We start from the raw sequence: 26,505 nt of genomic DNA, 5'->3' as shown, positions 1-26,505 counted from the left end.
CTGTGTTTAATAAGCAGCGTGTACGGTCTTTAAATAACAAAGAAAAAAAGTCTGAATTGCGAGTTTATATCACACAATCCTGAGAAAAAGTCAGAATTGTGAGATAAAGTCACAATTACCTAGTTTTATTTTTTATTCAGGGGCGGAAACAGGCTTCCATAGAGACATGATATCATCCTATGAGTAAATGATGAAAGACAACACATTTGTCCTTCTTCAGCCTTTATTTTCCATGTTGCTCAGTGGAAATTATGCATAAATACACATAAACACTGTCAAACATGTGAATGACTTGATGCCACCTTGGTTAACGGCTAAAGGTCCACCTAGACATTTATCTTCCAGTACAAAGACTGGCACATGTCTTTCCAGAGACTCTTCTGTAACAAATGTACAAATATTTGAATTACAAAAAGGCAGCTGAACAGGTTTTGAGGGTATAAAATTGTAGTAGATTTAAATAAGACCCAAGATGTTGTCCGAGTCTGATGACGATTATGCAGTCAATGTGTTTGTCAAATGATTCTTGTTTTTGGAAGTGTGGCTGATGTGGCACATGAATGATTTGGTTAACACCAGACTGGGCTCATGCATTAATTTCCTACTCCATTCGTGCATCTAGAAACTCATCTAAATGGGAAAAACAAGTAGACTAGAGGAGGTGTGGTTATGCAAAGAGAATGTGTTACATTCATGGCCAACAGAAATAAAAAAACAATTCAAAAACAAATACCATGACATCCAAACGAGCACATAGCAAATACATCATGCATAAAAAAATCAAAGGCTGTGTCATGGTTCACCTAGAGGGCTGATTGTGGTTTTAATGCCTTTCAGTGTTATATTTTTCAGAAGGGCTTTGTCAGCCATTACCATCCAAGATAAAGAGACAGAGGAGCAAAATCCTGGATATGATCAGCTGAGAAATAATACTAGACCAAGTTATGAAAACATTGGTGTCCTCAATGATCCCAAATTTAAAAAATGTGCCTTTATAGGTCACTCTAAAGCTCCAATAGTACATCAAGTGCGGCTCCATGCAGTGTAGAGATATTACATTTTATTTAATTTTTTTTACGACTGAGGAATCACACATTATTCCACTTCTTTTCACTTCACAGCCACAAATATTTAAGACGGCCTATTTGAATTACATCTAAAGACTTTCGTTTGTGAAAACACAATGATACATTTGTTTTAAAAATACATTAGTACTCACTTTAAGGCTTTTAAGTACAAACTGGCATCTCTCGCTCTCTCTCGCTAACAATCATTCACGCAATCACTCACAAGCTGTGCTAAGAAAACACACTATAGACTACCCTACGTGACCAAGCATATGATTACATCATCTGTTTAGTAGCAATGTGCGACTGGGACTGTATTAAAAAGGACATATACAACCATTTTACTGAGAATGGTAATCGTGTGGCTAACGCTTGTTCTGGGTTTATACATATGGTTTAAGAGAAGATATCAAACTTAAGAGCTGAGCTACCTTCTTTTTCTGCAGATATGCATCCTTACATGAGGATTCACCATAGTCCATTTTTTCCCCCATGGCTCACATTGTTTCACCACAGTAACAAGGTAGTCTACACAACGGCCAGGCTGAACTGGAATGTGTTGGCCTGTGGTGAGTTGGTTGATCGGTAGTGTCTGAGGGATGCTGGGATGTCGTTCCCTGGTCATATCCTGCCTATCTCCTGGTCCTTCTCTTCGAGCAGATGAATGAGCTGACTGAAGCTCTCCTTCACCATGTCCATGCTGTCCACCGTGCTGCCCTCCAGAATCCAGCTCTTACCTCGTGCCAGAGGTTCCAGCTCAAAGTATTTCTTTATCTGTGATAAAGAAATAAAGCTTAGTTTGGCAGAGACAGCTTACACTATGTAGAAATTAAAATTGTCAATATTGCTGGTTCAAGAAGGTTTATAGTATTTGAAAACTAAAAAGAAAATGTTTCCTATAATTTATGGTTTTGGATCACCACGTGATGTCCAATGTAAAATCTTTTATCCTTAACTGCTGCTGTAATTGAACTCATACACAAATGAGATGTGAATCAAATCTGCAAAGCATTAGCTTGCATGCCGACTAACCCTGGAGTTTAACAACACTGCTAGCATGTGCTGACTTAAAATCTTTATCTGGGTAACAATCTAACTAAAATAACAGCTTTGTACTGAAATCCATCCTGAGATCAGACTGTGGATTTAAAAAAGCGTTTTCAACAAACATTTGGCTGGGGTGGTCATTTTGGACCAAGTTTCCCCTATTGACCAATAACAGCACAGGATAAAATGTATCTGTAAATATTCAGCCTGTAAACGATTTCCAAAATGAAACATCTAGATCATTACTCTACTGAAGTTAGAACATATGAGGTATCAGCCAAGAAATTCCAATGTATTAGCCAGGGGAATATGAGGACAAACTTGTAGTACTAGCGCCAGTCCTTTTCAACGGGGCAGAAATGGGAGAGGAGAAAGGAATGCACGGACTCCACTGATCAGTGTTTGCTACGGTAGATGATGTGGAGGAAAACTTCAAAAAATATTTTTTATTCAGCCCTATGATTAGCAAACATGACTAACATGACTTGAAGGACATTAATATCACAGGATCGATCGCAGCATTACATGAGATAAAGGAAGATGCTCTGTGATTTCAGAATTTCCAAGGCAACAAAAGAAAGCAACAAACACAAACATTTCAATAAGAGCTATTCACATGCTTGACGCACTTCAGGAAAGATCTACAACCATCTTATTAATTAAAACAGCCAGATGTGCCAATGGAAAGTGATCCTAAAAGAAAAATTAGGAAATTTTGGATACAAGAACACTTGATATGTCAGAATGTCATTGCATTCGATTCTCAACACTTTTTGAGCTATTTTTGTATAACCACGTAAGGTTTAGTTCTCCACTTTTAACTATTTACATGTCCTATCAATTATCCAAATACTCAAAATATTGAAAATCAATTTAGTTTAGCTAATTTTTCTGCAAAATAAAAATAAATAGGTTCTGATATATATAGCAAAGAAATCTATTACTCTGGCTTAAATTTGGGATCATTGTATGTAGGGGAAAACAAGATCTGGGCCCGATTTTTTTACCTTAACATTTATCAAATGTTTTGTGTGCACAGAGGAAAGAAAGCCATGCAAGTTTAAAATGTCTTGAGTAAACGATGACAGAATTATCATTTAAGGTTGAACTACAGTAGCATGATGCCAGAAAAACCTTGACCTTCGCATGAACAACTACAGCACAAACAACACATCCAAAAATGTCCCTGTCAAAGTGATTTTTCCCCTCCAGCTCCTAAGTTATTCTTCTACCCAAATCGTTGATCTCTGACCTCGGGGGACTTAAAGAAGCCCAGAATAAATACAGAGTAAGCCACTAGCACAGGTGTGAAAAGTGAAGGCTGAGAGGCTAAATCATTTCTAATGCTGCACTCACATTATTCCTGACACAAAAGAAACACACTATTTTCCTCTTGTGTTGGCAATGTTTCTGGAAGCCGGCCTGTCTCGTCATCTGACTGCGGAGAGAGACCCCTCCACCAGGAGCACTTTGTCAAGTCTGGCCTCTGATTCCACGTTTAAACTCACTCACAATGCTGAAATATATGGCATCAGTGTCACATCTAGGAAAACTGAGCTTAACTGACAGCCAGCGGGAAGGGGCCAAAAAAAGCTGGTGGAATTTTTTAATCCCTTTGAGGGTGCAATGAGTGGAATTTTTTTTATTTTAAATAATCAAATAAAACTTCCTTTGAGCCAAAGCTGTCCTATAATGCCAAGAATGTTGATTAAGATTTCCCTGTCTCGAACTTCACTGCTACAAAATTACACAATCCTGCTGCTACGAAGAGCAAGAACAAACTTGGAATGCAAAGCCATATTTGTCCATTGTTTCACAGTGAAACCTATCCAGACTTAAAAAAGCAAATGTAACATTTGCAGAAGACAGGAGGTTTAGGACGGTCTGCCAGTGACGTTCATGAGAAGTACTTAAAAAAGATGATACAGATTGATACAGAGTGCTGGTATGTCTGACGACAGCTGATGCGGCAGAATGTGTATCATCTCTAGATTGCACAATGGCTAAAAAGACAAGGCAGGAGAGATGGGTCAGAATGAACAAGTCTGGCCAGTGCTGATACCTTGTTCACACGTACATGAAATTTTCTGAAAAAGCATATTTCGTCTAACGTTTCATGAAAAAAACTGTCCACACCAACAGCATCCATGCAACAACACAAAACCACCATCACTCTAGCATGCAAGGCCAGTAGTTGGCGATATTGTGCTATAAAGATTTTATGTAAAAAAAAAAGAAAAAGAAAAAAAGAACACACTTAACGGTGGGGGAACACCTAAAGGTTCACATCCTAATAGCAATCACTAAGTTAAGTGATCGAGTTAACTTAATCACTTAACTTAGCTTCTGGTCTGCCTGTGAGCGTTCATGTGTTTGGGAGGGGGCGTGGCTTTGGACAGTGATTATGCAGGGAGGGTGGGATCTTGCTTTCAAAGCATGCTTGCTATTCATGGTTTTCATGTGACATAACACCCTTAAAGGAGCACCGCATGGAGGGAAAAACAAGGCTTTACTCCACTGACCGCCAGTTATTTTTAGATGTTTTTTTTTTTTTTTTTTTTAAGTCACCAGGCATTCCAGCATCTTTGATCATTTTCAGAAAAATTGCATATAAATATCTGAACAAGCAATATGTCAAAAGAAAGAAGAGCTTCTGCTTTTAAACAAACAAACAAACAAAAAGTACTTTAATTCTAGTTTCATACATTCGTGCTCATTCGTGGGTGGGTTTCATATAAAAAAAGCAACATTTTAAACAAAAAGCTGAGAAAATCAGGTTCAGAATGATTATCAAAACAAAGTAGGAGTAGATCACTTTCATAAACACCCCCAAAGCTTGCACAGTCCTTTACCACTTCCTGGACCAACATTTCATTTGGTAATGTTAGGCAGTTTTGATTTATATGCGGTTTAATGTTTTTATTATAAATGCATTGGCTTACATACATGATAGTTTGTTTCTGCTTCTTCACCATGTTCTGATTGAAGGATTTAAAGGGGTCATATGCTGCTTTTTTAAAGATCATTATTTTGTGTATTTGGTATAACAGAATATGTTGACATGCTTTAAAGTCCACATGAAATCAAAATTGACTATATTTACTTTGTGTGCCTAAATTGATCGTTTTGTGCTGAACAATTCATCCATGCGAGTCAATCCACACAAAAAAATGTTTTGGCTTCATAATCTTTCATCAAAATCTGAAAATGCCCCTCCCCTCTGCATTGGAGGACCTTTACTGATGACGTAGGCTTGAGGATTTTGGTGTCTGCTTAATCCGTAACCACGCCCCTCCAACTGACAGTAGACAGGCTGCCTGTGTGTTTGCGAGCATTGACAGCGCGTGAAAGGAGAGATGGCAAGGAGGTGCATTTTTGTTGTGGAACTCACGGAACACTTTTCCCTTTCCCTAAAATTCCCTCGTTACGGTCCAGATGGCTCGATTTTTTACATTTCGAGGAAGGAGGGATAACAGAGTGGTCACGGATGTGCTTGAAGCACTTCACGTGCGAATGCTTCAAAAACATGAACTCTCCGCATGTAACGGCTCAAACATGTAAGGTCTGATTCCCGTGACGAAATGATCCTCCGTGTGTTCCTGTTCTTCATCTTCCTCCTCCTCCTGCTGCAAACTAAATTGCAGTGATTCAGGTGGCAAGTAATCCTCAACAACCGATTGTAAACTTGCGTTTAGATCTGTCTCCATTTTTTGAATTAAACACCTACTTATCTAGATCCAATCAGGTGCTAGTTGGAAAATAAGCCACGCCCACTATTTTCCTCGTTTATTATTCCGTTTCTCTCGGAAATACGTCACAACACTGGAGAAAACTCGTTTGCAACTTCCGTTTCACGGGGACTTTAATGTTAAAAAAAACACATTATTTTTCAAATACTGTACATTATTGTAGGTCCTCTTTGCCCCCCCTCTCTCAAACATGTCATTTTCTACAAAGCCCCTCATTCGGACAAGCGCAGTCTTCTCTGATTGGCCAACTGACCCAGTGCATTGTGATTGGCCGAAAACCATAAGCACTCATCAGAAATGTAACACCCCTTTCCATAATCACGAGCTTCATATTTCAAAATAAATATAAAGACAGTTAATAATGTCCTTAGATTTGCCATCAGTTCAAGCCATTCGCGACGGGAATTCACATTTGAAAATGCAATAGCAAATACTTAAACTAAAAACACGGTCTATATTTTTATTTTCAAGTTTCAATGAAAAAAAAAAAACTATTTTGGTGATGGTGATGACGTAGGTATGAATTTAAACAAATTAGCATATCGTGACGTCACTGACTGGGTCTTCAACCCGTGCCTTCAGGCGCATCACTGCAAACTTCATTTTGATGCAGGCTATATAGACCACAAACAAATTAAAATCTTTGTCAAAAACATGTTTATTGCATGAATTTCAGGTGAGAAGAAAAAAAATGAGGTACTGTTATACTGTTTTACTTGCATCCACCACTAGGTGTCAATGCAACCTACAAATGAGAGACCGTTTACTTTGCTTTCTTGGGTTGTCACTTTTGTGAAAAAAATCCTGTTTGATTGGAGTGACGAGTGTTCATTGAATCGATTGTAAAATCGATTATGCATGTCTAAAGTTTTATACGGCAAATAACACCAAATATAGGTAAATCCACGGACAACAGGCAGGACGAATGTAAAGACCCATATTTCTGATGATTTATTGGCGTGAAGTTACGTGCACAATGACAAACAGGAGTGCAACATTTTCGAAAAACAATAAGCAGAGTGGACTGCCATAATGCAAAACATTTACTGCAGGCTTCAACATGGCCATTAAAGGAAGCTGCCTTATGAGCCCCAGTACTAGTCTGTGTTCCATTCCATCTTGCCGAGCGCACAGCCGTGTCTACACAACTTTCAAAGGCGGACGAGCTCGACACGCAGTAGCTGCTGTCTCATCTTTCACCTCGTGTACACTCACCATCCGCACGGCCTCAAAAAATGCGGATGATGAAAAGGACATAATGCAGACAGTGTGCGGACGGCCGAAGTATACTTGATCTTTATCAGTGGCGCACGAGATGCGAGGACGATGTATGTGGCATTGCATTATAAGGTTATGTTAGCATATCCAGTTGAAGCCACTACAAAAAAAAAAAAAAAGAGAACATCAATGTGGAGAAGATCTTGTTTACATCAAAACTGAAACCAAGCCGTTCACACAGAATGAATATTTCACACATTTTCTAGAAGGACACCGTTGGACTCGCGTCTCGCACAAGAGAGCAGCATGTTTAGAAAGACATGTAAAATTAATGTATTTAATTTAATTTTCTAAAAATATCTCGAGACTTTATGTTGGGTTTTTTTCCCCATCCCACTGCATCTCATGTTTTTAAATGAAAAAAAAGTATTCTGTGTGACTGGTTTTCGGCCCTTTTTATTTAACAATGCATGCATACATGACGCTGTTTTGTTTATAGTTCTTTAAGCAACTTAATTAATAATAATTGGTTCATAAAAATTATTTTAAATATTATGTTGTTTTTTTACAGTCATGTATTATAATGCTTTGAATAAACGTGCATTAATATTTTGCTCGATGCGCTATCTTGAGGCATCAGAAGAGAAGCAAAAAAGCTTTTCTTCACCCTAACTGAAATTATGCATTTTGAATTCGAATACAATTCGAATTTTGATCATATTTAAGTAAAAAAATTGAATTTAGGTTTTCAGCTATTTTGACAGCCCTAGGCGATTCTAGCCTGAATCTGTATCTGTATGCATGAGACTGTCTGAATACCATCCGAATTCACATTTCAGTTGTAAAAAGAGAAACATTGTACAGAAGTATTTATTTGCTGTTATGCGTGTGTGTCCGAAGCTGCAGTTGCTGTGTGACGCGTGTTCCAAAAAAAAAAAAAAAAACTGGATACGCTCCAAAAAAAAAAAAAAAAAAACCTGGACGCGCTCCGAGAGAAGGTCGTTAAAATCAATTTCCTATTTTCATTTTCTAAACTTGCAGGTTTTTTTTTTAAATAAGGAAGATAGCCTTCGTTTGTATGTAGGCCTAGGAAATTTATATATCTACAATACTTAAACATAATTAATATTATTTTATTGCTTTTATATTAGTTGTTTGAATAGCCGTTGAATAGTTGGTCGGTCTTAACGCAAATTTACAATCGGACTAAAAGCAAAAAAATAAAAAATTGTGTCGGTCCTAAATTGACAGGGTCGGTCGGGTTACGGCAAACAAGAATATTTTTTTAAGATTGTTGTAGCAAAGTCAGAATTACCTCCTCTCCTAGGTTCATGAAACGGTCGTCCATAAAATGCGTTGCTGTTCTGTTATGTGTAATCTTATAGATTCATAAATGCATCTACTTTCAGAAGGCTAAATAAAGTGCTTTTGCTTTCGTGTTTGAATGAGCCGTTTTAGGGGGGCGTGGCAGAGTCTTAACTTTGATAAAGAACACCTCTTTCGATTTGAGACTTTAGTCTTTGCAACTTTACAGATCTTCTTCATGCACCAATAGCTTGTAACACTCCAAAGAGAAAGGAAAAATTTAAAATCGCATCATATGACCCCTTTAATACTCTTTCAGAAGATGTGTAATAGCACCTCCTACCGTATAACAGTGGAAACAGAGAAAGCTGGAAAATTCCATCAGTGGTGGAGAAAGAGTTAAGAATGTTTGGGAAACTGATGTATAAACTGATGTATCATATGCATGGCTCCTCCATATAGCAGTATGATCATTAAACAATTGTAGGCTGGCTTGTAAATATCATCGCTGACAGCGGACCACAAAAAACTAATCAGCACTCTGCTATTGTGGTCAGAATCCTCCCTGTCCAATTCCAACACATTTTTCTAAACCACTGTTGCCATGCACAAATAGTGCTCATGGTATATTCCAAAATCTGTTTCACCTGTTCATGCATCTCAAGGAAACGTAATTTTGAATAGTGTTTTCAAAAACCTGATTTCAGTGAAATAAAAGGTTGTTTACATGTGGATTGGAGGCCACAACTCAACGCTGCTAGAAAAATCAATGTGTTTTGAATGTGCTGTTAGCTCAGCCATTTAAAAAGCCGTTTAAAAGCAAAGGCAATTATGTCCTGCCAATCAAAGGCTGGTGAAAAAAACACAAATGATAAGGTAAGGAAATGGTAAGGATCCCTAATGTAGCTCAGGTGAAAACAAAATTTTTATTTGCATAATGAAAAACAACAGTAAAATTCTGAATGATATAAATAAAACAATTGACGCAAAGTTGACATTAAAAGTAAAAGGCAGATCTGTGGTATCTGTGGATGTTCTAAGAAACCAGATATCATATCAGCACACAAATATTAGCATAGGTCCCTACTGAGAAACCTTGGGAAAGCCCAAGATGAAGTTAACCTCAGGACATGTGCAAGGCTCTCATGGCGCCAACTAAATCTGCACACTTTTCAAGCCAGATTGGCTTTTACACCTGGTTTACTGCAGATCTTTCTCTTTATGACAAGTTTGGATGAAGCCTTTCCGGAGTCAGGGGGATAAACCCTTACTGGAGACAAGACGTGACTAAATCACTTTGCCAGAGACCTGACTACCGATGCCCCTGCACAAAGTCAGAAGCTCATAGATTCCAGGTCAGGGGCCGTGAACAAGTCTCTTGTCCTATGCGCTTTCATAGTGTGTTTGCCTGGTCATAGGGCAGATTTACAGTAACTCAATTTGTGTCAAGCTTGACGGTTCACATCTGGATTTGCAACATGATAAAAAGGAACTGGGATTGAGCTAATTAACTGCAGCATTGCAAGACCACAAGGTCTCTTATTGGTCAAACTATCCAACCACCAATCAGTTGCCTCTTGCTCCGTGCGTTTTTGTGGACTGACCTTCACTTGAGGAACTCATCCACAAAGAAAGAACATACGCACACAGGCGCACTGCCTAAGGCACTGACAGGTGACCTGCTGGCAAGCCCGCATCAACAAACCCACTCAAACTATGATTAACAAATCCATCTGATATCCATCAGACTCTGAACTTCATAGACTTAACCACACACACAGAACCACCTGCAGCCCTGCTGCCTAAAAAGGGAGAAATTTGCCAATGGAAGTACTAAATTCTTCAGCATACTGCAAATGTTACCATTGGGAGAGTTGTTTCAAGGATCATGCCACAATGAGTTTCCAAAGATAGAAATGCATAAGCATTGTGATATTCATCATTTTCAAACATGAAGAGGTTTTTGGTCCAAAGATGGAGTTGAAGCAGACTGCTATAGAGAAACAGTGGCGTGAACACCTCCTCCCCCAAATACTGAGACTCTGTCCAGTTGTTTTGCAAAGCTCTAGTTTCTGTTATTCATGTGTTAAATCAGGCTCATTCCACAGCAAACCACAGCAGTTTCATGGGCCCCCTCTATTCACATACTGGAGGCTGCACTGCCTTTCTGAAGAGATTTCCTCATATTAATAAATGGAACAGTATTTCATGCAGGGCAATGAAGGCCCTGTCGCTGGGGATTCCTCCGTGAAGAAACATTCCTGACAAAGTAGCTCAGAACAAGGGCTTCAGCCAAAATCGTGTTCAAGTTTCAAAACAAAAAGTGCTGGCCAAGCAACATGGGTATACATGTGCATGTATTAGAGGTGTATACATGTGCTTTATGTATTGCTCAATCTCGCCTGACAGCAACGTCTTTGCAAATCTAGAACATGAATAAAGAGACAAAGCTGCAACAGACAGACAGTTTATGCTGTCAGATGTGGAACAGAACAAAATGTATTGCAATCACTGGATTTCTGCACCTGAGACGAAAATGAACCATCGCTCCGATGCCATGACCGCCCCCAACCCCCTGCCCCCCAAATAATAACTTCCTGTCATCATGATTAGTGTTGGTCGGCTCTTATGTAAGCATGTGTTTGAGTTACGGTGATGACTGAAGTGAAGTTCAGAGTTCTCAAAACTCACTGAGTCTGGCTCCAGAACATTAGGAACATATTAAAAGGAGCTGAACCTGCCCCCCTGGATATCTTCAACAACACTTTACCTAAACATAATCCCAGCTGGGAGCCCCAGGCCATATCAGTGGTGATTCATGGACAAACATTCAATCCTTGATACTACCCCTGCAGACAGTCATCAATATGTTATTTCACTTTCCTTTACACACATTCACACCCTTCTAGCGTGACCTGCTCAAACTCACATATTATGCAAGGCTTTCCATTCAGACTTCCAAGATTGCAAATCAAATTGGTTAAAAATACCTAATTGTAACTGTTGCTCATGATAGAAGTGATTCAGTGAGAGTGGTTGTTGCTGGCCAAATGGGGTCTTCAGAAGCAAAAATAGTCCATTACAAGATGAGCAATCTGGTGCAGCCTTTCCACATATTGGACCGATGCCCATTCCTGAATCCTAAAATCTACCCAGCCTAGAACCAAAGGCCTACTATGTCAAGGAACAGGGTACGTAAAAATGTGTAGTCACCAGGTTGATCACCAAGTTTTCTGAACATCAACATTAAAATCTGCAGTAAGGAGTAGTTCTGAACTCTACAACAACAAAAACTCTACAAGAACTTCAGCTCATGGAACTCTCTAGCAAGCTGATAATCTGAATCATGCGTGTTAAATAAGAGAGACATACAAAATCTGCAGTGCTGTGTTCCCAGGACCAGGATTGAAAACCAACGTTGTACGAGGGCTATCCAGAAAGTATCCAACCATGTAATATGAAAAATTGAGATTTTATCGTAAAAGATACAAGAAACATTATACATAGGACAATGACGCCTCAGTCCCTTTCAAAGGTGATTTTAATTTTGGGAAAAGCTAGAAGGGTGCCAAATATGGGCTGTAGGAGGGCTGAGTCACCTGGGTGATTTGATGTTTCAACAAAATACTCTGCACGAGATGTTATGCATAGGCAGGTGCATTGTCGTTATGAAGCTGCCAATCACCAGTTGCAGTTATTGTTTTTTTTTCATTCATAGACAACAAGACGGCGGTGCGTCCACACGTAGCGGCTTCTCTCTCTCCCGTCAGAACAGTGTTTTTGTGTTTTTTGTCCTGTGGAGGGGAGGTGTCACAAGCGGCATGAGAGGAAGCTGAAGAAGGGTAAGCATGGAGGTATCTGGGCTAGGCTAACAGCTAACCCACATAAGCCAGCTATCCCCACCATCATACTGGCTAATGTACGCTCTTTGGACAATAAACTGGACTATATCCGTTTACTACGTTCAACTCAGAGGACTGTAAGAGACTGTTGTGTTTTTGTGTTCACAGAAACATGGCTCAGCAACAGCGTTCCAGACTGCGCTATTCAGCTCGATCAGCTGAAATGCTATCGAGTAGACAGAATCTTCTGGGTTTGTGTTTACATCGGTAGCCGTGTTACCACCGTCGGGCCAGTGCGAGTCAGTGCTTTAAACGTCACAACGTCATACAACCCCATCATTTCACCAACAAAGAGAAGTTATCAGAAAACTAATAAGAAATAAGTCACTGGAAATAGCGTGATCACAAAACGAACACAATAGAAGCGGCCATTTGTTTGCATAATTTGTAAAATATTTAAATCCAAAAGCATTGATGTTTTACTATAATAAGTGATACTTTGATCATGATGAATTAATTTATCATAATTGAAAATGTCACACAGAAAAGGTTTATCCTGTTTATTCAGTTGAGTCTGTTTCTGTTTATTTGAAGTCACAATAGCCTATATGCATCACATTTAAAAATAATTATAATTTCCATATTTTTAGAAATGCTCCCGAACAAAAAAAAAAAAAACATTATTACAATTTTATGATAGGCTATGAGGAGCTAAGCTCTTGAGACAAGACTTATGAGAGATAAAATGTGTTACTAAATAAATACATGATTGTGATAGAGAATAAGAACCTGACGTCTGATTTCTTCAAGCAGTCGTATTTACCATGTTTACTATGGTAATGTTGACACCTAGCGTGCAGTCTTTTGCACTGCTTATAAATATTTCTGCCTTGTAATTCACATCAGATCAAGTTATTTCAAACATTTGCTGATGACTGAAAGCTGAGTTTTGAGCTCAACTTATTTTAAAAGTCTTTAATTCTGGTGTTATAGCTGTTAGCTTTCTGAAATGATTCGCAGCGCAGATGCTCTCCAGACTTGGAGAAACTCCGCCTTTGTTCATAACCACTCCTTTAACCCCAACTGGCTCGCTTTGGACCAAGGTTTTTGTCGGGCCAAAAAACCCGGGCCTTTGGCCCGAGGAAGCACCGACGAGGCACGATCAAGCACCGGAAGTGACAGTGTAAACGCAACTGGCCCTGGCACGCACTAGCACACCCGCTTTTGGCCCAACAGTGGAAACGCGGCTAACGATGCGTGGTGCCGCGATCCTGTTGTGATCTGCAAACACTGCTCACCCCCTGGGGAAGTTTATGATTATTAAGTGCCGGCCATTCTTTCTACTGTGGGAATATTAAGCCATACTGCTCGTTGCTGTATACATCCCTCCCAGCTCCAACAACAACAACAACAGGAGTGAGGCACTAAATGAACTGTACCAGCACATCAGTGAGCAGCAGACAGCCCACCCTGATGCTTTTCTCATTATAGCTGGGGATTTCAACCATGCAGACTTAAAGAGTGTGTCCTCAAAAACACACCAACACATTAGCTTTCCAACACGAGGTAAAAAAAAAATTTAAACTTTAAAAAAAATGTTTTAACATTGTTTACACCACACAGAGAGGAGCTTACAAAGCCCTCACTCTCTCCCACCTTGGTGCCTCAGACCACATCACTGTCATGCTAATGCCTGCATCATTCAGGGAAGTCTTGGCCTAATGGTTAGAGAGTCGGACTCCCAATCGAAAGGTTGTGAGTTTGAGTCCCGGGCCGGCAGGAATTGTGGGTGGGGGGAGTGCATGTACAGTTCTCTCTCCACCTTCAATACCACGACTTAGGTGCCCTTGAGCAAGGCATTGAACCCCCAACTGCTCCCCGGGCGCCGCAGCATAAATGGCTGCCCACTGCTCCGGGTGTGTGCTCACAGTGTGTGTGTGTGTGTGTGTTCACTGCTCTGTGTGTGTGCACTTCGGATGGGTTAAATGCAGAGCACAAATTCTGAGTATGGGTCACCATACTTGGCTGAATGTCACGTCACTTTCACTTTCACAGACCACTCGTTAAAGCTGCCAAACCAGTTCACAAACAAATACAAGTGTTGCCGGAAGGATCGTCAGAGGCTCTTCAAGACTGTTTTGACACCACTGACTGGAATATGTTTAAGCAGGCTGCCACATACAATAATACCACAGACCTCCAATAATAATAGAAGACTGTCACTGCCTACATCAACAAGTGTATTGATGATATAACAGTCACAAAGGCCATCAATGTCCGGGCCAACCTGAAGCTGTGGATGACTCAACATCTCGCTTAGGCTGTTGTTATCACATGCTTCATAGCTACCACCTTTCATTCCAGTCCCGAAGAAGCCATCTCCATCCTGTTTCAATGACTACCGTCCAGTTGCACTTAATAACCCCTATTCTCATGAAGTGCTTTGAATGGCTAGTCATGCACCACATCAAGTCTGCCCTCCCCCACTCCCTGGACCCCTTCGAGTTTGCATATCAGCCCAACTGCTCGACCGATGATGCCATCGCTACTACCCTCCAAAAAAGTCTCATACAACAGAATGCTGTTCATAGACTTGAGTTCAGCACTCAACACAATCATTCCTCAACAGCTCATTTACAAACTGGTCCAGCTGTGGCTCAACACTTCACTCTGCAACTGGTTGTTGGACTTTCTGACTGGTAGACCTCAGGCAGTATGGGTTGGCAGCAACACATCCAGCACCATCACACTGAACACTGGAGCCCCCCAAGGATGTGTGCTGAGCCCCCTCCTCTTCACCCTGCTGATCCACGACTGCACACTGTCACACAACTCTAAACTCTTTATTAAGTTTGTGGATGACACGACTGTGGTGGGTCTCATTAGTAACAGAGATGAGACAAACTATGGGAGCGAGATGAACTGCCTGGCCGGGTGGTGCAGGGACAACAATCTCTCTCTGAACGTGGAGAAAATGAAGGAGATTTTTGTTCACTTTAGGAGAATGCACACTCAACATGTTGCTTTGACCATCAACAGTGTGACTGTAGAGAGAGTGAGCAGCACCAAGTTCCTGGGTGTGCACATCACAGAGGACCTCTCCTGGATCGACAACATGGCAAAGAATGCACAGCAGCGTCTCAACTTCCTCCACAAACTGAGAAGAGCCAGAGCCCCGGCCCCCATCATGTGCACCTTCTACAGAGGCACCACCGAGAGCATCCTGACTAACTGCATCACTGTGTGGTATGGCACCTGCAACGCGTCCTGCCAGAAGAGCATTCAATGCATAGTGAGAGCAGCTGAGAAGATCGTTGGTGTCTCCCTCCCCTCCCTCCAGGACATTTACAGAACCCATCTCACCCGTAAAGCCCACTGCATCGCAGGTGATCCCAGCCATCCATCACACAGCTTCTTCAGTCTGTTGCCATCAGGGAGGAGACTGCGGAGTCTCCAGGCCAGGACCAGCAGACTGAAGGACAGCTTCATTCATCAGGCTGTCAGGAAGCTGAACCCCACCCCACCCCCCCTTCCCTCTTTTTCCCCATGCACCACTGAACTCTGAACCTCAGTCATTTAAAAGGGACTAATGAGATGTTCATGAGGAGATCCAGCTGAAAGCTAAACCTTCAATCAGACATCAGAATACAGTGCTCACAGTCTCTGAGGTAAAGCAATGTGGGTTTATTATGGGGCACTGTGTTCTGCTAAAAAGATAGCTTGTGATGCTCACACACATGGTGGGGTCTACACGTCCCCTGAATCTCATCTGTCTTGCTTGTACAGTCTGTTCTATACAGAAGGTGGGCATTATCTCTGCCGGACTGTAAATTACATCTCTGTTCAAAGAACAGAGGAAAGGACAATAATTGCCATCATGAAACTATAATATTTTCCAGCACATGATGTTTCCTTGTGAAATGCTTTTTACACAATAAATGATTTACTGTGATCTCGATGACAACTTGTTCTCTGGTTTGAGTGCTGTAATCTCGATACAGCACATTGTCCAAAAACACAATTGGACTGCAAGAATTTGGATACTTCAACTGCATAGTCTATCCAGGATTCATGACCATATGGTCTTCAAGCAGACGCTGCTGGTTGTTCAGACACTGGGCACTGACCACCAGACAAAGTACTCCATGTGGCAGCACTAGTGGCCTCTCTCAGCAGAATGACCTGAATCAGGCACACAAGATGGCCTTTGTCTTCACGTCTCAAACACATCTTTCAGGACGTGGAAAAATTCCTCCCCCCAGAAAAACATTCAATTGATGGCGCCTGATGGCAATGAGGATTTCTCTAAGATTTCTATCCTCACCAATGTATTTCAGAGACAACAAACCACTCAGCACCACTTTACGTATGTTGTGCCTTAAGGTATGTTATACATCTTATTGCTGAATGTTGGTCAACACATTGAAATTCAATTCCATTGTAAAGCAAAATGAATTTGGCGAGAAAGCAATCTCCAGGAATGAGAGTATCATTGAGCAAGCAGGTTGTGTGAGTATCGAAAATGAGAAAAGCAAATCAAGAGGGTCAGTGAGGACATGAGAGGAGCAGATAAACCAAACACCAAATATGTTTGCTTTCCAGCTCTCTCTCTGTACGGAAAGCAATGTCAAATGGTATCTGCATGCATTAGTGGATAGGACCCAAAGACATCTGTCATCTGAAACAGGTCCAGTTCTGGAGATTGGGGTCTGTGTAGAGTCTGTGTAGGTCTCCCACTCATGTTGGTTCTGTGTGCATCCATCTCTATCAGTCATAACTTTATTAGAGCCAGATGTTATGGGTGCCCTGTCTACTTCCAGAGCCGTGGTAATTTTATTATTACTCTAAATCACAACCCAGTGAGATCAGCCACAGGAGAAGGGGACGGGGACTGGGTCATGCAGGGGAAAACCGGGCAGTTCTTTTAAAGGTAAGACATTGACCCCTTCCATTACCACATGGGGGGAGCTGCTTCCAAAGTGCAGAGGGGGAGACAGGGGCAGTAAATTACACCAGTGACTGTGACTCTGCTGGGTAGAGTTTCAACTGCCAAGCCCTTACATTTAAGGACCATAGAGCTCCAGGGTTACTATATATCAAAGATACAAGAGTCTCTTTTAAGCATGGGGAAAGGATTTAAAAAGTACACACACCTGTAATGGTCAAAACTAGAGAGCTGGTTTGAAAGAAAGTCAGCATTTCCTTAGAATTGTCATACTGGCTTAGAAAAGCATTTTAGCTTTATCTAAATCAATTTTTCAGGTGACGGAAGCAAAATTAAGTCAAATTAGACATATGCCAATATGGACAAGGTATGCAATATCCAAATGAGCAAAACTATGCAAAGAAACCAGAAAATATCAAACATACACTTGCCTTGCCATTTGCTCAGTCTACTGTTGACACAAAAAGCTGAGGCTTTAAGTCATCGATATGAATGGTTGGCTACTTTTTTTCTTCACAATGTTGCCAAACAAAACAGAACTTAAAATATAATTATTATTTTTTTTTTTTAACGAGTGGAGGGAGTCTGTTCCTGCTCAAATTATACAGACAAGTTAGTTGAGTTGTATTTGGTAATATAAAAAATTATCATTAATAAATATATGAATACATTTCAATGTTTTACATTTTTGTTTACTTTTGCACAAACTATTTCAGTACTGTGCTAGATTGCCATTTCATGACCAATGTCAGTGTCTAAATCATGGGGTTCATTAGGCTCCAGTATCTTCACATAATCAAAATTAGAACGAAGATAGAGAGAGGGAAGGAGCAAAAATGAACAGCACAAATCTTTCCCACAGCAAGTAACATGAGAGACTGAGGAAGGGGTGTAAAGCCAGACAGACACCCAGACAGAGGAATGAGTGAGTGAGTAAGTGAGTGTGTGTGTGTGTGTGTGTATGTATGCATGTCGTATGAGGGAGAATTGTGTTTCTCCTGCTGATCAGACACCAGCCTTGGCACCCAGGGCTGAAAACTATGCCAAAGTCGGCTGAGCAAATTCCGAGCAAAAAAATTAACGGGTCTGTTGTTCGGACCCAGATTGCTGTGTAACCACAAAAGACACAGATTCCATGTCTGTACTGACTGAACGGAGCCGGTCTCTCGCATCACTTCTTGGATCTAGTCTTGTGTTAACGTGCTAACTAAATAGTACTAACTTGTTTTCTCTTCTAAATCTTCATAAATGTTGTGTTGTCACAGCTTTTCTCTGTCCATTTGGCTCTGGACTTTCAACAGTCGAATGATATGATAACAGATTTCCAGATCTGCAAGAAAATAAACTCCCCATTTCCCTTTCAAATCTCAATCATCAAAATATGATTTGAATAGCTACATTTGTCCCCTTAAGCAACTTTAATTGCAGCCTCTGGTCAACTTGGCACAATTTCGCACACAAGGAGGAGATAATTATACAATATTTTTCATGTGGTTGTTGAAACAGTTGTGCATTGGTTTATTCAATTTCACTACAATAGGTCCCCACTAGCACATTTTTAATCACTTGTATTATTCTCACGCTCAAACATCTCAACAGGTCCTAAATTTCTTCACAGAAATCTTCACAAAGTACAGAGGAAAACAAATGGGTTCTCTTGAAATTCAGACATACAAATCACAACCTTCTCCTGCTTCATATATCGTAGGCAAAACAGAACTGACCAATTTCAATCCAAACACATTTGGGCAAAAAGACAGATCTGAGTGCTCTTAACCATGCATGTCGTTGAAAAATATTTTCAAATTTCACTAGTAATTGGGTTGTCTGAATCAATTAGTCAACTAGTTCCATCTAGTGCAACATGGCTAAGAATGATTAAAGATAAACATTTAAATCCTGATAAACTGGACAACTTCAATAATCAACTATATGGTTTTAAGACGACTAGTTAGTCATCCTGCTCAACCCTGATCCAACAAAAAACTATGCTCAGTCATCTGGCTGAATGTGCACCCTTCATTTGGACTTAATCTCATAACAGTAACCTACAGTAAATCAAAGTATTTATGTGCAGATGTCCACAGACAAACTGCAGTAAAAATCAAGCAAGGCTCAAAATCCCAATAAAGAACAAGACAAAGCTGTCTTATGTCCTGTCATCAGTCTGTAGCCTCCTTATATAGAGCCAGAGGACTCTGAAAAAAGGTTGTGCATACTACATGGGATCCAGAAGCAGAAAATCAATTGATTCAACCAGTCATAGGGAAACCTGCAGAAATCAGTCACACTAGATCTCTTGAGCTGGGCTTCAGGGACTTACAGGGGCTTGCAAGGGGCGGTTAGGTGGTCTGTGGAATATCTGAGATAAAATAAATTAAATGTTTCTTACCAGCAAGAAAAATAAAACAAACTGGATGTACTAGGATTTAGTACAAATAGAAATTAAACATTTATGCAAACAACAGGCCATCATTATAATAACACATTTACAATTTTTTAGAGTATAATGAGTCAGCAAATATGAAAATACACAGCTGCCTGCAGCTGAGAAGGGGGATCATCATATTTGGAGTTCCCTGGTAATAAAATAATTGAAAACTCTTAACATAGGTAGATTACTTTGTAACCTTAGTAGTACATAAATGTTTACTGGAATCAAACACATAATGAAATGCTCATCCAGAGCAAGAGATAGATGATCCATCACAGTTCACACCCTGCAATAGAAAACAAAACAGGCTGATTTTGGCGTACAGGCCTCTTCCATATAAAACAGAATGCAACACAGACCTTCATTTGTTACGTAATTTATATTTGGCAAAAATTATATATAAAAATGTATATATACAAATTTATATATATATAAAATATTATATAAATATTATATTATATGGAATTAAACATTTAATACAAAACACACAGCCCTCAGACCTGTACATCATTATATATTTTATACAGTTGACTGTTGACAAACATGATGCAGGGCAACAACTCACTCCGTGATCTAGCCTACAAAATGCAATTATATGCCCTTAAAATTTACGATACTGGGGCAAAAAATGCCTCTGTATGAGTTTTTGTCTCATATTTTCTCAGCAGTTTGAACAAATTGAATGAATGAATGAATAAATGAATGAATGACTCTTACTCAAAGACATTTACCACCACCTACTGGCAGTTTTGGTTTCTTATTTAGAATATCACTGCATTAAAAAAAAATCAATCGATCAATCAAATCAAGTGATAGTTAACCCAAAGAGTAAAATTCTGTCATAATTTACTCACCCTCGTGTTGTTTAAAACCTGTATGACTTAAAATAATGAAGAATGTTGGCAACCAAGCAGATTTGGTTACCAATGACTTTCATTGTACAAACAAAAACTACTGAAATGTTTCTCATGAAATATCGATCTTCTTTTATGCTTCTTAGTTTATGTTTATGTTAGGCTGTTGTTGACTAAATGTTTATGTGTAATACATTTTTTGTTAAACCAAATGAAACATTTCCTTCTAAAGCTACTTTTTTTTTTAACACAACAATGGCTTTAAATTATATTTTCAGGGTATTTTCTCAGCCAAATTTAATTTGTGATTCATTTGCTTAATCACCACATCATGTAATTAATTAGATAAAAAAACGTATTGCCTATCATCCCTGATTTATTTATTTATTCAAAGCCTCCTCAAAACATATTTAAATAATGAAGCTGAAAATCAGATTGACGTTTTTCATAACGTAATTTAATTTTACAGATGGGTTTTTTTATTTCTTTTTTTATAAATGCTGGCAGTAACTTTATCCCTTATAATGGCCAAAAAATATTGGACCAGTTCCCTTTCTGTTTTCTGCACAGTGGATCTTTTCTTCTTTCAAAAAATACCCATAGGAGGACCAGGAGATCTGATCCAGTTTGAAATCGATTGAGAGCAATTTGATGGAAAACAAGCTGGTCAGGTCTGATCTTGTGTAACACAAGTTGCATCTCCAGCATGGACAGCGAGTGTCACTGCCAACTGAAAAGCCGCATTTTGACACACATCAGTGAACTGGGATGTATTATTCTCTAAAGGCAGATATTTACTGCTCATTTAGGACTACTTCTCAGCCAGTTAAATAGCACTCTGTGCATTGGGTGATATCCTGCAGCCCGTGGACCGATTTCTCCACTCGGAGCAGATGTGCATGCATGCACGCTCACACAGACACACATTTTCAACATGCATGGTATTAGGCAAAAAACACACACAGACACCAAATCATTCAGAAAAAAAGACGCACAGGCTGAGTAATTCAATCCTCCAAACATAAAAGTGACAAGGGGACCATTAAAATAGAAATGTGACGGCAGAGACATGCCACACATTCCAACTGTTTGCTATTACTAACAGCAGTTAGCAATTTATCTTAATTTTGATGCCACTTGCTTTTGAAATGATGTTTGAAAGAATCTAAAATAGAGTAAATGGTAAAATGAATACGCTCTTATGAGATGGGACAACAGCTGTAGAGATTCCCCACACCACCAGTATTTTGGGCTCCCAACAATACAAAGACTTATTGTCAGGAAAGCCTGAGAAAGTGGGTAAGCTGGGTGCTGCAGAACTGTGGGAGAGTGTCTTGTGGCCTGTGAGTGTTTGCAAATAACAATCAAATCCTCTGAAACAGACACTGTGTTGCCTAATGTTGTTATTATTTAAAGGGTTAGTTCATCCCAAAATGAAAATTCTGGCATTATTTACTCAACCTCATGTTGTTCCAAACCCATCAGATGTTTTTTCATCCTCTGAACACAAATGGAGATATTTTTAATTGTCACATCTGAGAGATTTCTGCCCCTCCACTGAAAGTCTTCTGCAAGAACCAATGAGTTTTGTTCTTGTGTACAGGGGTTAAAGCAAAAAAAGATCCTGAGCCTGAACTTTTTTTCCGGGGGGCGGAAAAAACAATGACTGTGGAAACTTTAACATTTGAAAGTATACTATGGCAAAGTTATTGCTTTAATTATTCAAACTGATTTTCTTTTTCATGAATATATGATTGACCTGAAAAATGAAAGCTGTATCATACTTGGAAAATTATGAGCTATACCATCACTTATCGACACTAGGGGTGTGACAATACACTTAGCTAATGAGATGAGACAAAGTACAGATACTTGGTTCACTAGAATGTGACAATATTTTAATACTGTTTTCAAGAAGTTTTCAATAAAATGTTTGTCTTTTTATTACAAAAAGTAAAACAATGCAGTAGTATTTAGAAATATTTTAACTAATCTAGGGCTGTAACTAATGATTATTTTGGGTAACACAAACAGACTTAAGTGAAAACCAGGCTTTAGTATGACTCTTTATATATAAACTAACAATGAAGCAATAATAATTGGCTCAAATAAAACATCAAAACCAAGAAATTACAAGATTGTACTGAACAACACTGTTAAATACATAATGTAATATGCCTATATATATATAACATGAACATAACTTAAGTACAATATGTATTAAAACAATTACCTGCAGAGGGCGCCAACGGCCTGGTGACGTTTCACTTTACTGCTTGATTAAACAATGTTTTAATCCATTAAATTTTAATATTTGGCCACGTGCAGAAACATTTATTTTGAAATCGCGATGTACAATACAATGGCATATTTAGACATAGGTTGATATATCTGCTGTGTTGGCAATTCAAATTCAGAGCGTATACAGAGGAAGAGTTTAGCCCTTTCACACATTCTTTAATGGTTAATTACTGGTAAAGTTACCATTAATAGATCATGTGTGAACAGGACCTTTTCAGAAATCCCGGTAAATATGTTTTGACAATCATATCATTCTTATAGAGATGACATGATTACTCTGAGCTGTTTACAAAGCTCCAATGCTTTATAATGAGCTTTTCTATGTAAATACGCGCTAGATGGATATATTTGATCATTTTGCCTCACAGCTTTTTGTCACGCTTCTCCATTAATCAGGGCTGTGACTCTGCAGTTGAATACTATTATGCGCATCTCGTGTTTATAAAAGCAAAACATTCTGACTGGCTACTAATGTTAGTTACTGTTAGTTAATGTCATACCATTGGTGGGCAAACGCATGGGCTCAAAAGTGATATCAATCAACAAGATTTTTTTTATTTTTTATGCAGAATTAAACGCTGCACGCCTGAAATCCGGCATGGTGCCGGAGAACTTTAAGCCCTGTGTGTATCAAGCAAGTGTGGCTGAGCTTTTGTTTATGTTCATGAATGTGTGAATAAAAAATACATTAAATCTGTTCATCATATAACCCGGCCGTGTCTCTTCAGAAGACTTGGATTAAACTGCTCAATGAAAAAGTTTATTTTTATTTTTTTTACCTCTTTACAAAGTGTGCTGAAATTTAGATAAAGAGCCTACAACATATAAATGATAAAAACAATAATGGGGAAAATCATTACACTCAACTATGGTGGCTAAGGTCCCACCTTGCAGTTTTCATAGAGACATATGAATTTTCATTAGAATATGCATTTACACGACTAGCCTTGACTTGACAGTTTATGTGTGATTTGAGCTAAAGATCAAAGAAACAATCTGTTGTTTTAATGTAACACTGACAAACTCAGGAAATTCTGCTCTATCACAATTTCAAGTAAACAGAGCGTTTGTACCTATGCCACATTTTGGTCAGTTACCCGGATGCACGGCCATATTGGAGATACTCAGATGTAAACAACAACATATTAAAAAAAAAAAAAAAAAAGTGGAAGCTGCTAAATTCTTGTCAAGATTCTTGCCCTGGAAATCCTGGTTCAGTTTGGCGAACGCCTTCTTTCCTCAGACAGTTTTTGCACTCTTCTCTGTGATTTGTTTTAACTTTTGGCAGTCTATAGTACTCCAAATGCTTTTCCTGGCCCCACTGATTAGTACAGCCCAAAACATGACAATAACTGACCATTTTCGGTTTCACTGGTATTGATATAATGCTATATAAATGCCTAATTTCTTCATTCATTGTTTACATTCAGTGGCACCAATATGGCAGACTTGCGGATTGATGACATGTCGTGAAAACACTCTATAGGAGCTGTACTTGCATGACTGGAAATATCTGGCCAAAGTGCCGAGCGACATCTTGCCTTAAGGGTAGGGACACACAAAACCTATGCCAAAGATCTAGCGCTGAGGGAAGGGGACTGTGACGTTGCTTCATGTTGCCTACGTCGGGGCAAAAAATGTTGCACTACAATACACCAGACAGACTACTGCTAATGGCCAACTAGCATGTAGTTGGGTTCTTGCGTCAGAGAACATAACTCTCCCAAACCAGCAGGTGGCAGTAGCCTGTATTTGGCATTGAAACAGGGAAACTGGAAGACCTAGGGGCTGTGGATATACAAAGCCAGCAGAACTTGCTTTTACCATTGTTTACACCAGCCACGCTCATTACTGACTGTTTGTGTAGCTTTCTTTCAATCGTGTGTGCTAAGTTGCAAATGGCACTGGCATCGTCAGCCCTTGGTCTTCTTCTAGTGGATAAAGAAAGAAACAAACAAATATTATGACAACAAGTGTCTGTGCATTCCCTCTTTACTCCTCAAATCTCATCAGTTCCTTTTTTTCTTGTGTGCTCATTCTCTAAGCTGAACTGCAATTGGAGCTCTGTTTCTCGCCAACTAGCTCTGCCGCTGATTCAACATGCAGAACCGGCTGAAAAACCACTGATGGCATCCAACTAAAGCCAATGGTTCAGAACACACCAAAAAAACTAAAGCTGACTGCTGAAAAACCACCTGACATTGCCCAACTCAATGTCAATGTAAGCCATTCAGGTTTGGAATGACATGAGGGTGTGTAAATATAACAGAATTCTTATTTCTGGGAGAACGATCACTTGAAGTGACCTCTTGAATGGAGTGTATGATCAGTATATGATGATGATGGGAGGTATAAAGCATTAGGGTCATTTTTGTATGAAGGGGGCGGCAGGCTTGTCCCATTGGTTGGCCGGTATAATGATGGGAAGTATTAGGCGAGTATTAAGCGAGTGTAAAGTTACGGCTTGTACAGAGCGGGTGGCAGGTTTGTTCTGGCTGTTAGCCAGGGTGAGGAAGGGAAGTGTTAAGCGAGTATTAGATTACCTCTTGTACAGAGCGGGCAGCAGGTTTGTCCTGGTGGTTGGCCAGAATGAGGAAGGGAAGTGTGCAGAGCTGCGGATGCTGCAGGGCAGAGTGGAGCTCTGTACGCGCCATCTCCAGGTCCTCCTCCGACGAAGCACTGTCCAAAACAAACACCACCCCTTGAGAGCCCTGGTAGTACCGGCTCCAGTACTTTTTAATTGAGTCCGCTCCTGCACCACAAAACACATAAATTCACACCGTCACGATCGCAGCAAGGAAGTCATAGCATTTAATACACACATTAACCCCTTTGCAGAAAAAAAGGTGTTTTTCCCGACAGATGTAAATCAGATCCTGAAACCAAGGCAAAGCTCAAAACAAAAAGCACAATGAGAAACTTTTTGGTAACCGAGTGGGAAATGGACTACAGCATTTGGACACAGCAGCAGTTCAAACATAGCTGGAACACATTTTGTGAGGACCCTTTCAAAAATCACTGCGGATATTGCATTATGTATTTTTATGACTTCAAGAACGCATGCCAACTCGCACTCTCGCTCGGGGAGGCCTGTGGGAAAAGCCGTGTCCAAATGAAGAGCGCTCAACGCAACAGTGTTTCTTTAAAGTCGACCCTGAGAGCATATTAAAATGGTTTCTTCTGATGGCCAGTCTACAGCACAGTTCAAATGGGCCCACTTTTACAGTGAACATATGGTTTCTCTTGTGCTGAGCAATTTGGGGGTACAAAAATGTGGCCACCAAGACACACAAGCGCAGCATGGCTTTGGTTAAAGTGAGTCACTGCGGGGCCTGTACCCTAACCGTGAAAAAACAGAGCAGTTTGTCAATACCTCTTGTCCTCATGATTTTCCTGAATGGAATGCGCAGTATTAATTACTAGCATGCCTCACGCGCATCATATCCTATGGCCATGAGTCCTAAAAAGTAGCTTTATTTCTCTGTTTTCATCTCTAGGCATGAAATAATAAACAATGCTATTTGAAAAGGTGGCGTCTTAAATCAATGGCAGACAGTAATCGACAGCTTTATTAAAAGCTCTTGAAGTTCACCAAAACAAATAAGCTGTTTGCTTGACACTAGGCAGCTGTGCAATACTTTTTTCCCCTCGCTAAACACACTGGACATGAGTTTAATGGTTCACACCACAAATTGAGCTCTTAGTCATGCCTTGCCAAATTATAAGCACTAAAACTATTCTAG

General features: G+C 39.7%; 1 protein-coding gene across 3 annotated transcripts in view; it reads right to left on the bottom strand.

Annotated features, from left to right (window-relative positions):
- Nucleotides 1-205: 205 nt before the first annotated feature.
- LOC132132093 (ADP-ribosylation factor-like protein 15) overlaps nucleotides 206-26,505 on the bottom strand; it is a 55,904-nt gene continuing 29,604 nt past the window's right edge. For 2 of the 3 annotated variants that reach the window (XM_059544340.1, XM_059544342.1), the window contains exons 4-5: nucleotides 25,306-25,514; nucleotides 206-1,841 (exon numbers count right to left, since the gene is read on the bottom strand). In XM_059544340.1, coding sequence (XP_059400323.1) covers nucleotides 1,689-1,841; nucleotides 25,306-25,514 — 362 coding nt within the window. In that variant the 3' untranslated portion in view covers nucleotides 206-1,688. Of the gene's footprint in view, nucleotides 1,842-24,586; nucleotides 24,694-25,305; nucleotides 25,515-26,505 lie in introns of all 3 variants that reach the window. The other variant, XR_009429003.1, reaches the window with a different exon arrangement.

Source organism: Carassius carassius, chromosome 49, assembly GCF_963082965.1.
Source record: "Carassius carassius chromosome 49, fCarCar2.1, whole genome shotgun sequence".
NCBI lineage: Eukaryota > Metazoa > Chordata > Actinopteri > Cypriniformes > Cyprinidae > Carassius > Carassius carassius.
The sequence above is the reverse complement of the archived record's forward strand: the minus strand, read 5'-3'. Positions and strand labels throughout refer to the sequence as shown.